Consider the following 12,521-nt stretch of genomic DNA (forward strand, 5'->3'; position numbering starts at 1 on the left):
GCAAGCATCGCCAGAGACAGTCCTGCTCCTGACTGCAGGGATGGTCTTCCGTGGTGCCCACTGGAGTCAGGGACAGTAGCACCGGAGAGAGGCTGGATCTGAAGCGGTGTGCTCCGTAAATGTATGACACCTTGTAGGAATGCATACAATATAGCATAAACTAAGAATTAAAATTAATTTTAATGAATGGATGAATACACTTAATGAATTGAATTAATTAAATAATAATTAACACAGCATTTCATTCCAATGAACATCAGTGTAAAATCTTAGATCTGAGAACATTAAAACCCACAGAGGACCAATGTCTTGGTAGGACAAATTTGGAAATGGTTGCTTGTAATCTTTGTCCAACAATTTTCAGGTTTTTTTCCTTTTTTTTTTTTCTCTTTTGGTATTTCTGAAATCTTGAGATTTTGGTTAATTTTAGCAAAAGACACAGGTGGAAATATAGAGATGCCGATCTTCTCTTTCCTTATGAATATGCATTCTTCATGGCCAAGTTTGCAGTATGGGGAAAATCATTATCTGGCTTCTTTGAACCATGTAGGCTGAGTCGATCCTGGGGTATGGGCATGGATCATCCGGTCAATAGAATAGCTTCTCATCACCTGTTAAGTCTATTTATAAAACATTTTACCAGGCTCTGAAAGGGTTACACATCATTTAACTTGAACCCATTTTTATTCTTCAAAATTGTTCTTTCTTTCATCTAACATAAACAAAGGTGAGATCAAATTCACAAATGGGCATTTTTAAAGAATAAAGATTTACTTGTTTTACTTAATAGCCATACAAATATATAGAAATTCTAAAACTTTACATAAGAAAATACCTATGTAAGGAAATTATAGTACATTAACGATAAAGTCACTTTATAGAGCACTTTGATAACTTGGAAGTCTTTGTTTATATTTTCTCTATTCAATGGTTTTTAAGGATTCTCAAGATTCTTGTAGAAACCTGGTCCCTGTACCAAGAGTGGTGTACGGCGTTCTCAGTGAAGTGGAGAAGACATTTGACCTGTCACTTCTGGAAACATTGTTCAGCGATGTCATCATGAAGAGCTACCCTGCTTTAAACCGCATTTTTGAAAGCTTCAAAGCTGGTAAATAGGTTTATTATCTACTTTCCATTGTCCAAGGCCAATTTTTTTTTTTTACAAGTATTTGTTGAGCATCTACCATGAATCACACACAGTGATGAGAAGTAGGGATATAGCAGTCGAGATACCAAACATGTCATGAGCTGTCTCCAAGCTTGTTGTATAATGACTATAGTACAACACTCACCTGGATGTCTGCTTAACTAGGCATTTAGATTCATAAGACAACCAGACCCAAAGCTTTACTTAGAAGGATAAATGACAGGAAATATAGCATCCCAGGAAGGCAGCATCAGTTGCTCCTCTCCCGGGGAACTCCTTGCAGTGGCTGACACAGCGGTCCACCACATTGACTGCTACCCGCCTCGAGTGACAGTGTAGCTGTGGGTGTAGGATCCACCCTGGCTGAGCAGCACCACACTCATGGGAGTCAATGTGTCATATAACTACTCCATAGTGAAAACTTTCAGGGACCCCAAGAGTCACCACACTGAAGGAAGATGTAAAATGTCTTATAGTTTACAGATAGTCCCTCCCAGTCCACATTTGGCCAGTTATGGGTCACTTTTCACTCTAAACCCAGTGTTGGCCTAGTAATACAGAAGGGAGACCACCTTCATCATGTGTCCAGAATAATGAGCAAGAAAGTTAACCCGAGGTCTAATTTGCTCTTAAAGAAGGAGAAAGGGTTTTATTAACTCTTTCTCCACGAGGGGTGAAACAAACATTAATCGCAAAATCAATTGCTCTGCCAAGACCGGTTTTTGTACTATACAAAACTACAGGTTTGATTTACCACTTTTTCCTGAGACTCATGCTTTATACTTTTTAATTGGTACTCAGTAAAGAAGATGCCCTCCCGTAAATTTTGTCTTACTTGCCTAGAAAATGTTTTATTCCAACACAGTTTAGTATCAACCAACATCTCCAAATAATGATGGAGAATCCACAGGAAAAATGATTATATGAACCGAAGAGGGCAGATGCTACAGGAACAGGCACAGAATGTGAAAGGGTCCAGCATCTCTGCAAAACAAGGACAATTAGATTTCTCTCAATCTGAGAGTGAGAAACAAATTGTGAGAGTTGGTTCAAAAGGGATACATTTGAAAAAGATTTTGAAAGGTCTGGCATCTAAAACCAAGGAATTTCAAATCTATTCATATAACATTAAAGAGATGCCACAGGTTATAGGTTTATAAGCACAGGTTTATTATCTCAAGAGGTACCCCTGCCATCAGCACTGGGCAATGTGGGCCCACCTCCTTCCTAAGCTCTTCCTCTCCAGGTTCTCCCCAGACACTCACTCCGGGCTTCTTGGTTTATTTCCTTCCTTTATACATTTGCTGGATCACCTACATGTCCTGACCTTCTCTCCTTAGCAGATTCCCAAGTCCATGGTCCAAGCCTCTTGGTTTCACCACAATATGCACTCCCTGCTTGCAGCTTCAGAGGGTGTCCTTCCTTTGTTCCTGAGATCTGCCCAACCCCCCTACCCCCACCTGGAGGTCTTTCTAATTCCTCCAGTGTCCTCTGGTGTCTCTTTGGGAAAGGCTCATCCTCCCCGACCCAATTAACTTCACCCTTCTCTTGCCCAGCCGCTTTTTTAAAGCTCCTGAGTTGTCTCTTTTATACCCATGTACCTCTATAGCATCTTACTTTTTCTCCTAAGAAAACTCCTCTGTTTCCTCCTTACAGTTTGAACAGGTCAGAATATTTATTTCACTTCTAGTATTTATTTTGACATATGCTTTCCCAGCCACCTGAATTTTTTTTTTTACATGAGTAACAGGCTGTTTCCACGACTCCTTTATCCTGACATTCAGGTGGCTCCTTTCTGTGGGGGTCACATAAGGGCTCCCTTATTGGAGGTTCTCCTTTTGTCCCAGGGATGAAGGGGGAACTTCACCATGAGGACTGGGACCCGTTGAGCTCTCAGTGAGCTCAGCAGGTCCCAAGAGCTAAAAATTCCTAAATGTGTAAATTTGAGATGTTGTTGTGGTATCTGATGGAGATGTCTAACCGTCCTCTTCTCTCTCCCTCTCTTCAGTGATCCAACAGGGAACTTGTCAAGAGAGTGATGAAAAAGAAAGGAAGGAGAACTTGAATACTCCAAAAAGCCTTGAACAAGGTGATTGCAACTAGATAAAAATTGATTCTCATCTGTCAAGAGGAAAGGAGAAAGGAAGGTGGGGGTCTGAGTCCTGAGTGGAGAAGAAAGGTCAGGGCACATGGAGAAGGCAGGGTTGGGCATTTGTGTGAGCATCTGACCAGAGGCCAATCCTGGAGGAGTAGCTATGAAAAGAGACCCATTGGCCCAATAACCAAGACAAAAAACCAGAAACCCAATGTGCCAGTAAACCAGATTTAAAGGGATGAGGAACTGGAAGTAATTATAATTTAGAAAGATGCTACTAGGAGATCATTAGTGTGAAGCTGCGAAGGGCTAAAACTATGACCTCAAGGTCAATGTTGGTGAGAAGACTCTTGATGGCAGGAGAAGAGACTGATTTAAATGTGTGATGTTGTTCAAGAGCAGGAAATTCAAGGAGAAAGACTCATGTAGAGAGAGGAGAGGAAGTGGTTGTGGTGTGGGTATTAGAGAGAGAGAAAGAAGGAGGGGCAGTGAAAAGTAGAGGAAAGGGGTAAAAACACAATAAAAAACAACCACATTATCAGGAGCTCGCTTATTGAACATTGGCTCGGGCAGTCCTGGGTTTAGCGCTCACAGCTGCCATTGACGGGTGGCATCACTAGGTGCCCATTTTGCAGAAATCAGAGAGCTCATGTATGTACCTGTTCTGGGGTCACACGAGCAGGATGAACCCGGTATTCTGAAGCCAGAGCCTGTGTTCTTGACTCTGTACACACACAGATGAAATCACAGAAAAGGCAGGAACATGAGACAAAAATTGGGAAATAAATGCAGAGGGAAAGATAAAGAAATAAGAACACGAGGAGCTGAGGAAGTGGAGGAGAGTCAGACACAGAGCTTCCCGGAAAGGCCAGCAAGACGGCGTGAGCACACGTGCAGAGGGAGGGTGTGGGGGGAGAGGCACGGGAAGTAAGGTAAGGCCACCAGTCAGGGGCAGCTCTGGAGGCTAAGGCAGGTTCACCATGGCAATGGGTGACAAGAAAAACTATTGTCCATTACCTGGGTGGCTCGTGGACGACACTCAGCGAGATCACCTGCTGACCCTCCCAGAAGAGTGTGCGGGTGATGGCAAGAGTTGGGCGGGACCCGCCAGGTCCAGATGGACTCTGTTTTGATACCTTAGGGAGAGGGATGTGTCTTCAATACCAAATTTATAAAGATTAAAAAGTGATTAGGGGAGAGTAGCACAGCTCACACCTTAATTTCTGAAATAAACTTCTAATTTTTACCACCTAGGAACTGGTGAAAACTACCTGACTTGGATCAACACAAATGCCTCACATTATGATGGTCTGTTCTTGTTGATTGTTCTGTGATCCTTTGCTATTCTGGTCCTATTGCTTGGGTGGGTAAGGGTGCTGCTTCTTTTTAATACTCATTACCCAGAATTGTCCATCTTGCCTCTGCAATTTCTCCAAGGAATTATAACAGCTTTCATTTCCTTGGTTGTCTGGAAAGGTTTCTCCTATCTTCTTTAAACGCATTTGCTGCCGACTCCTGACAATTCTGGGACTTACTGCCCATGTGCCTGGCTTCACAGTTTTCTGCATCTGACTTGCTCACATCTGGCTGTGGCCTCAGTGCTTTGGTGTTATGTCCAGCAGCAGCCAGCGCTGCAGGGGCAGATGTGAGGGAGAGGTGATGAGTGTGTTCCTCCTGGGCCAGGGTTTACCTGTTGAGTCTCTCACACAGGACCATGGGCATCAGGTGCCTCCCTTGCAAACTCTCTCCCATCATTCCTGGGGCTGCAGGCCAGAAGCTGCCTGCCAAATACCTGATGGGCCCCTGAAAAAACACTTTGGTACTTTAGTAACTAATAACGACAGCTTACATCTCTTGACTTCTCCTTAATCTATAACATTCTTAATAATGTGATTAAATTATTTTAAATACAATTCATTTAAGACATTAATCAAAAGAGTTAATTTTCAGATCAGTCACAATATCCCTCATAATGATATAGGCAATATTTAATCTTCTCAAACACCTTAAAAGAATGGTATGTCATCTTCATTTTTCAGAGGAGAAAGAATGAGGTCCAGCAGTTTTTTTGTGCAAGTTCAGCCGCTGAGAATAAGGACTGAACTCTGCTGTTGGACACCGATTGATGCGAATAAAATAGCTATGCATCAAACTGTGGTTTAGGTACAACCTCACCTGAAAAAGGACGCTCAGAGGACCTCTCTGAAACAGAGCAGATAAATGTAAAGAGAAAATATACAACCAATGACAACAAGAATGCACTAGAAAGCCTACAAGTGAAGGAACAAGGTGCTCAAGAGTCTGAGCCAGCAGATAAGACTGAGTGGCGGAGTGTGATGAGTATGAAGTAGAACTGGCAGGTGGAGGGACTCGGTGTGGTGGGCATAGTTACAGGAGAAGGACCTTGGTAATGACAGGAATGCTTAAGATGAAGAAAATAAAACGCAAAATTGATACAGAAGCAGTATTCACAGGTCACATTAATAATTAAGAAGCAGAGACGAACAGGAGAAAGTAGGAAACATGACAGAGAATGGGTAAACTGAAATGTCACATAGGGGACAACAGGGCCAGGCGGAGGAGACCCTCGGCACATGGAAGGAAGATCTCACACTTAGCACCTTCTCGTGTCCTAGACATAAACTTTGCTTTACCCTAGACCCTACGCAGCCCTGGGGACCGTGATAAAAATGTGGAGGAAATGAGTACGACGAGAGAAAGATGCAGAAGGAAATGAATACCAATAAATTTTTTAAATGGGAGAAGCACAAAGAGAGCTATATAAAGAATGAGTAAAAGACAATGAATGAAAAACTGGTAGAAGATAAATTGCTGTCATAGTCTATAGTCTATGTCTATAGAGAGAAGATAAATTGCTGACTGATTTGAGGTGACAGTCACCAAAAAGAAGGCACAAAGGGCTGTCCCCAATACCACTGAGAAGGTAAAGTGTCCACAGTGATCAGAAAGGCCCTGGAACTCTCTCAGATAAAAATAGGGCTCGCTGCAGGAAAATAAGAACAAAAACAAAAACGAAATAAAACAAAACAAAACAGTTAAGAGAGGCACAGAGAGAGAGAGACAGAGTAGAGCAGCAGGAAAGGAGAGAAATCGGAGTGAGCTTTCCCCCTGCAGTGTAAGTATAGGGAGAAGGGCTTGTTAATAGTAGTGAGGGGTGCTCACTCCTTTTTAAGGAGACAAAAATAAAAATTCTTCATTTATTACAATTTAGTCCAGGAACAGAGCTACCCAATCATGAAAACCAAATCAATTCCTGTTCTATATATCTGGTGGATATATAGCAGGAAAAGACATTTTTTAACCCAAAAGTTGAATGGCAAGCCCAAGCAAGGACTGACTATAACCAGGCATCTGACATAGTAATAAGCCAGGCTGACTAAAAGAATGTAAAATGTAAATCGTGGTACCAGGCAAAGGTTTGGGACATGTCATCAGAGCCCATGGAGGCAATCCAGGTGGCCTTGGTTAGATGTAGCAAAGGGAGGGAACCAGCGCCTTATGTAGTGAGTTCAGTAGAAGAAAGTCCACAGGAATTGGAAAAATGCCAAAAACTCAGTGGTAAATTTAAGTATTGATGTCAAAAAGTATAGTTCTCTATTCAAAGAAGGGGAGATATTGGGGCCAGAGTTAAAGAAAAGGGGAAAAATCAAATAGCCAAGGTATTCATGAGAGGAGAAGCAGAAGAAACACGTGAAGACGAGGAGAAGTATAAAGAGATACCATCGCCAGAAACAGAAGTAATTAGCAAAAAATGGGCTGAGCCGAGAGAAAACTGAAGAAGTAAAATGAAAAGAAAAAAAGAGGTAGAATGAGAGTGGAGGTCAGAGGTAGAACAAAGATGGGGTAAGAGGAAGATTGACGGTAAAGACGAGAGGTAAAATAAGATGGGGTTAGGAATTACATTGAGGGTAGAAGTGAGAGGTAGAATCAGGGCGGAAGGAAGAGGCTGCATAAGGTTGAAGGTAGGTTGGGGGCGGAGGTAAGAAATAGAATGAGAGTAGGGGTAAGAAGAGGTGCGGGAGGGGCCAAGCTGCCCTCTACGCATGAATTTCATCACCTTTTGTGTAGGACCTGGAACAACCTGCAGGTCACATACATTCAGGCACAGAGCTGGGTCACCTGAGTTAGCATAGCTTCCAGGTCTCCCTAGAGTTCTCATTATGGGATTCCTATCCATGGTCTCTGTGTCCCCACCATGAGACCCTAAAGGGTTTTGCTCCACTGTGCAGTGATGAGCAGTGAGGACTCCACAGAATCCAGTGATGGAAGCAAGCCCCAGAAGCCTCCACCTGGAAACTAAGAAGGAGGCCTGGTAAAAAGGTGGGAGAGAAAGGCTTGGGCTGCAGAGAATCGAGTTAGAGCTATTGTTTCCTGAGGAAACCTATTCTGAGTTCATCCTGTACCATGGAGCCAGTTTATCCTGGAATCTCAATGTCTTCATTTTACTTGACCTTTTTGGAATGTGTAAAGCAATAAGAAATCATTATATGAGGCCTATTAACTGATAGGTCCTATTAATCGACCTATGTGTCCATATATTGATTATATAGTAAAAATAGGCTAGCAAAGTAATGAGTTGGTTTTAAAACTAACTAGTTGCTATGACAATAAAGTGTTGGATTTATTGGGTGATTTCTACAGAGAAGAGAAAGCTAATATTTCTTTATTGGAAGGTCATATTGTTTTCTGATCAACAACTGAATTGTGTCTAAAGACAACTCATCCAGCTCTCTAGTGTTAGCAGAAATGGATAAGATGGTTTGAAACCCAAACCACTGTTTTTACAGACTTCTTCAGTAGGTCATGATATACATAGTGACTTTTCAAAGGACCTTTGCAAATAGTGTCTTACTTTTTCCTTTGCAACAACACAGAGGGGTAAGCAAGATAGACATTGTTACCCCTGATTCTAGAAAACACAATCGCATACATGTTTCAGGTCTTCTGCAAAGTCTCCTGGAGATGAAGGGAAAGACAAGACTAGTGTCCTGGGTTCTGCTTTATTTCCTTTGTGAAACTGGAGCTCGAAACAGTTATCAAAATGTTGTTTCCTCATTCCTATATGCTGCATGAATTGCCATAAGATCTGTAGCTCTTTAGTGTACAAACTGGTGATTTGTTTTCCCTCTCTACTCCTTCAGAGATTATTAGAAACATGTCTATTTATGGAAATACACTAGGAAAAGATCTAAGAACAAAGAAAAAATTGTTACCTGGTCTTGATGTTACAAAACATCAGTATTTTAAATAATGTAGTCATTCAATTGCTCACTAGAACTATCAATGGAAAAAGTAAATTTGCTTTATTTTTTAGAGTGCACATTCTTTTTTTTAAATTTAATTGTAATTTTAAAAAAATTTATTTTATTATTAGTTTCAAGTATAAAGTACATTGGTTAGACATGTATATAGTTTATGAAACAATCCCCCTGATTATAGAGAATGCACATTCTAACATGTCTTAGTGTAGACAAACTGCTCTAAAAGGTGGTCCCAAAATAGATCTATGGCTCAGATGCAAAAGAAGATTATTTCTCAGCCTTGCAAACAGTTCAAGGTTGGCAGGGGGTAGAGGAGAATCGCTTTCTTCAACATAAGATTCCCAAGGTTTCCCCACAAAAGAAAGAGGATGAAGCGTGAAATAACAGTAGAAGGGGTAAGAGAGAAGTGTAAGAAGGTAAGGTTTGAACAGAACAGAGCTTCCCCCTGCCAGCGAATTGTCCCTGCTCTGGGGACAGGGCACGGAGCATCACTAACCTATAAGGTGGTTCAGAAAGGCAGACCAGGGTGGCCCGGATGCAGGCTGCGATTTGCATGAGTTTTCAAGATTTTTTTCAAGTTTTATTAGGGTATTTCCTGCTGAATTGGTTTCTTGATCACACACTAAGGCATCTATAGAATTCCATTCCTTGTACCATGATCAATAACTTTGACTCCTTAGAATCAAGCGAGAAAGAGCTCCAAGAAGCCAACTGCTCAAGACCCCAGATGGTACCAGGTAAGAATATAAAGATTGCATTCCTGGACAGCAAATATCCAGAGTCTAAATGCAGAGCCTGTTCTCCTGGTGAATTTTATTCTGACATGCTCCATATGCCTTGAGTTCGATTACTTCTAGGTCACCATTTAACTTCTTTGACCCAATTGGAAAATGGAAGGAGGCAAGAAGGCATTATAAATTGTTGTTTAACTGAATGAGCCAAAACAATTGATATACAGAAAATGTAGCAATAACATGCTAGTAAAATGACAGTCTTTTTTTACTATACATTATCATATCTAGTTATGCTAAAGAGTTGAATTAAGGTACTTAGCGTCTACAAACATACTTCATAGTCTATAGAGCACAGTAATTACTGCATTCCACTATTTGTTGGTAATATTGTCATTAGTACCAGACTCAAAAAATCTTCAAAGAATAATTTGTGTTGCTATTTAATTGTTGATGGAAAAAATGGCTTTAGACCAACTACTCTCAAACCCAAATTATAGTTAAACTATTGACTTACATTGTGATTTTTCACAGGGCTTTTGTGAATAAAAGTTCATTTTGCTTTCACAAAAACCTTAGTGGGGAGATTGGGTAACTAGGTTATCCAGTCTTCCTCTTACCCCCAAATTCGATATATCTTTTACCTTTATAGATGATGAAACTGGAGCTAGTAATGTTTAAGGGTCATTTACAAATTCACATAGAGGGTAAAAACGAGAGCTGGCAGGAACTCAGCATTATGACCCTGGCCACAAGAACTGGGAGGAGAGGGAAATGATCCTCAAAACATTGTTATCATCACAAGCCCATCAGCCTTGTTAATTGTCATAGAATATGTAAGACTGCTGTGACCAAATACCTGTTTTCTCCCTTTTACTTTGTAGAGCCCATAGATTTGAGAAAATCGCTTCCACCTGGGAAAAGACTTTGTAAAACAAGTAAGAGCAAATAAGCACCCTTCATGGTTACAGATGAACAATGTTTTCTACAAAAGATTCATTCTAATTCTTTGCTATATCCTTCAAAGTAAAATATAAATGTTTTAAATTAAGATGGTTTATATTTTAACTTTTGTATTAGGCTAATAGCTGTAACAAATAAACCCAAAGAAGTCAATGATTCAAACACAATAGAATTTTCAGTTTTTTCTCAGGTAAAAATTCCAAGGAGTTTTAGAAAGGGGAGGGGTTGGTTCTAGTTCACTAGTCATTCTGGGAAGCAGCCAAGTGAGAGCTCTGTCTTCTTTAATACCAGGTTTTCATTACTGCCCTGGGAGAGAAACAGAGCTAATAATACAATTACAGACACCAAAACAACAAAAATAAAGCTACATGTAAAAGAAAAAAGATAATCCCGTGCAAAAGTCAATGGGCCTAGACAAAGCAGAGATGCCTACTGAGAGTGAAATATCTTAGCCCTAGCCTCAGGGGACAGGAGGGACAAAATACTGACTTATAGTCACGTGAATACAAATAGCAGATCATGGACGTCTGAGGGAGGGAGGGTCTTGCCCTGGTTTTTCAGAGTTTCCCAAGTTTTCCCTCTGTTGATTCCTTTGTCAACAAAGCAAGCAGGTAAGAGGAAGACTGGATAATCTAGTTACCCAATCTCCCCACTATGACCTTCAAAGGATATTTGCTCCTTCTGCAGTAAGAAGACGTGGAGACTCTTCAGAGTCCAGTGTGAAAAATGAGCATCCCGGAGCCTGGAGCCCTGAGCTGAGAAGTGATCCTGATGAGAAGGGTAAGGACCGCCAACTCTGGGCCCCAGGACATCTGGAGTCTGAGTTCAGGGCTCCTGTTTTTCTGAGCACACATCACAGCCCAGGAGCCATTCTCTGCATCCATCCCATGTGACCGTTTTGAAAACTGCAAAGAAAGAAATCATTATGAACTGAGGCTTAATGAGGTGGCTCTAGTTGAATAGCAGTGCTGTCTTACTACATGTTCTCAGACACATTATTCCCCAAAGTATATAATGATTATATAATGATTATATAATGATGTCCACCCTTACTTACCACACATTTCGCAGAGAGCAGAGAAATGGGACAGTAAGCTACTTGTTCATTTTTGTCACAAACTTGTTTAAAACTCAATAACCTCTGGTCCTGCTCTTTAATTATTTACAGAAGGAAAACTTCTGGTTATTACCATCAAATTTAATTTATAACTTTTCACAGATGCCCCTCAACATGCTACTGGCCTTATAATGATATTTGAAAGTATCTTTGCACAAAAGATACCATAAAGAAAACCTAAAAGATAGGCCAGATAATTGTTGTTCCCCCATTCCACAGATGGTAAAACTCCCCTACCAAAATTTTTAAGAATCTTTTACATATTACTCATAGAAATTTACCAGAAGAGGCAGAATTAACAGCCCAGACTCCTAGCAAACATCTATAACCCTTTATTCAAACCCTCGGAGATCAGAAGTAATGTAATAAAGTTTTATTGTTTTAGAAAGACACTTTGGATTATATCCTATATGTTACAAAACATCCCAACAAGGTATGGAGAAGAACCCCACTCTCAAATATACTATATTAATGTTTCTGCAGCAAATTATCATAATTTGCAAGTGTGATAAAGAATTGTATGCTGACTTATGGCAACTCAAGTCCAGATTCACTGCCAAATTAGTTGGCTGCAAGCCTATGGGAAAAAAAATGTTGCTTTTTAACACTTCTTTGATTTTCCATATAGGCTAAGTGATTGTAGGTCTTTACTCCATTTGGTAGTGATCTCTTTCCTTTAGATGGGAAGAGACAGAGAGGGTTATCACCACATCTTCATGTTCCAAATTTTCTACAGTGCGAGGAGTCATAAGATTTAACTCTTTTAATTATAGATTACTGGCTGTGTTTTCCTTTACTCCCAAATCCTATGGACATTGAAAGCAAATCTATTTAGGGGACAGGCAAGGCATAGAAAAGATGGAAGAACAATTAAACACTCTTGATGTAAAGAAGAAATGTCTTTCTTGGCTACAAAAGCTTTATTTAAATATTTTTGTTTGTTTGTTTTCTTTATTTAAATAAAAAAATAATTCATTGAGGTTTTAGATGACGCACATTCTATGTTTTGCATTAGGTGGGCTGAGCTACTTGTTACAAAAGTTCAACGGCACAAGCGCAATACAAGTTCATTTTTTCACACAAATAAAAGGATTAAATATTTCTGCTGCTCTCCATGGTCACTAAGGGCCCAGCCGAGGGGGCTCTGACATCTCACAAAAATTTTAAGATCTCAACAGATAGGATA

General features: G+C 40.4%; 1 protein-coding gene across 3 annotated transcripts in view; it reads left to right on the forward strand.

Moving 5' to 3' along the window:
• Window positions 1-12,521, forward strand: part of SP140L (SP140 nuclear body protein like) — a 47,920-nt gene that overhangs the window by 18,699 nt on the left and 16,700 nt on the right. For 2 of the 3 annotated variants that reach the window (XM_011381025.2, XM_023523841.1), the window contains exons 3-8: window positions 940-1,108; window positions 3,156-3,236; window positions 4,497-4,550; window positions 9,205-9,261; window positions 10,140-10,193; window positions 10,906-10,998. In XM_011381025.2, the coding sequence (XP_011379327.1) occupies window positions 940-1,108; window positions 3,156-3,236; window positions 4,497-4,550; window positions 9,205-9,261; window positions 10,140-10,193; window positions 10,906-10,998 (508 nt within the window). The remainder of the gene's footprint in view (window positions 1-939; window positions 1,109-3,155; window positions 3,237-4,496; window positions 4,551-9,204; window positions 9,262-10,139; window positions 10,194-10,905; window positions 10,999-12,521) is intronic. The other variant, XM_011381026.2, reaches the window with a different exon arrangement.

This window comes from Pteropus vampyrus, unplaced genomic scaffold, assembly GCF_000151845.1.
Source record: "Pteropus vampyrus isolate Shadow unplaced genomic scaffold, Pvam_2.0 Scaffold423, whole genome shotgun sequence".
Classification (NCBI taxonomy): Eukaryota; Metazoa; Chordata; class Mammalia; order Chiroptera; family Pteropodidae; genus Pteropus; species Pteropus vampyrus.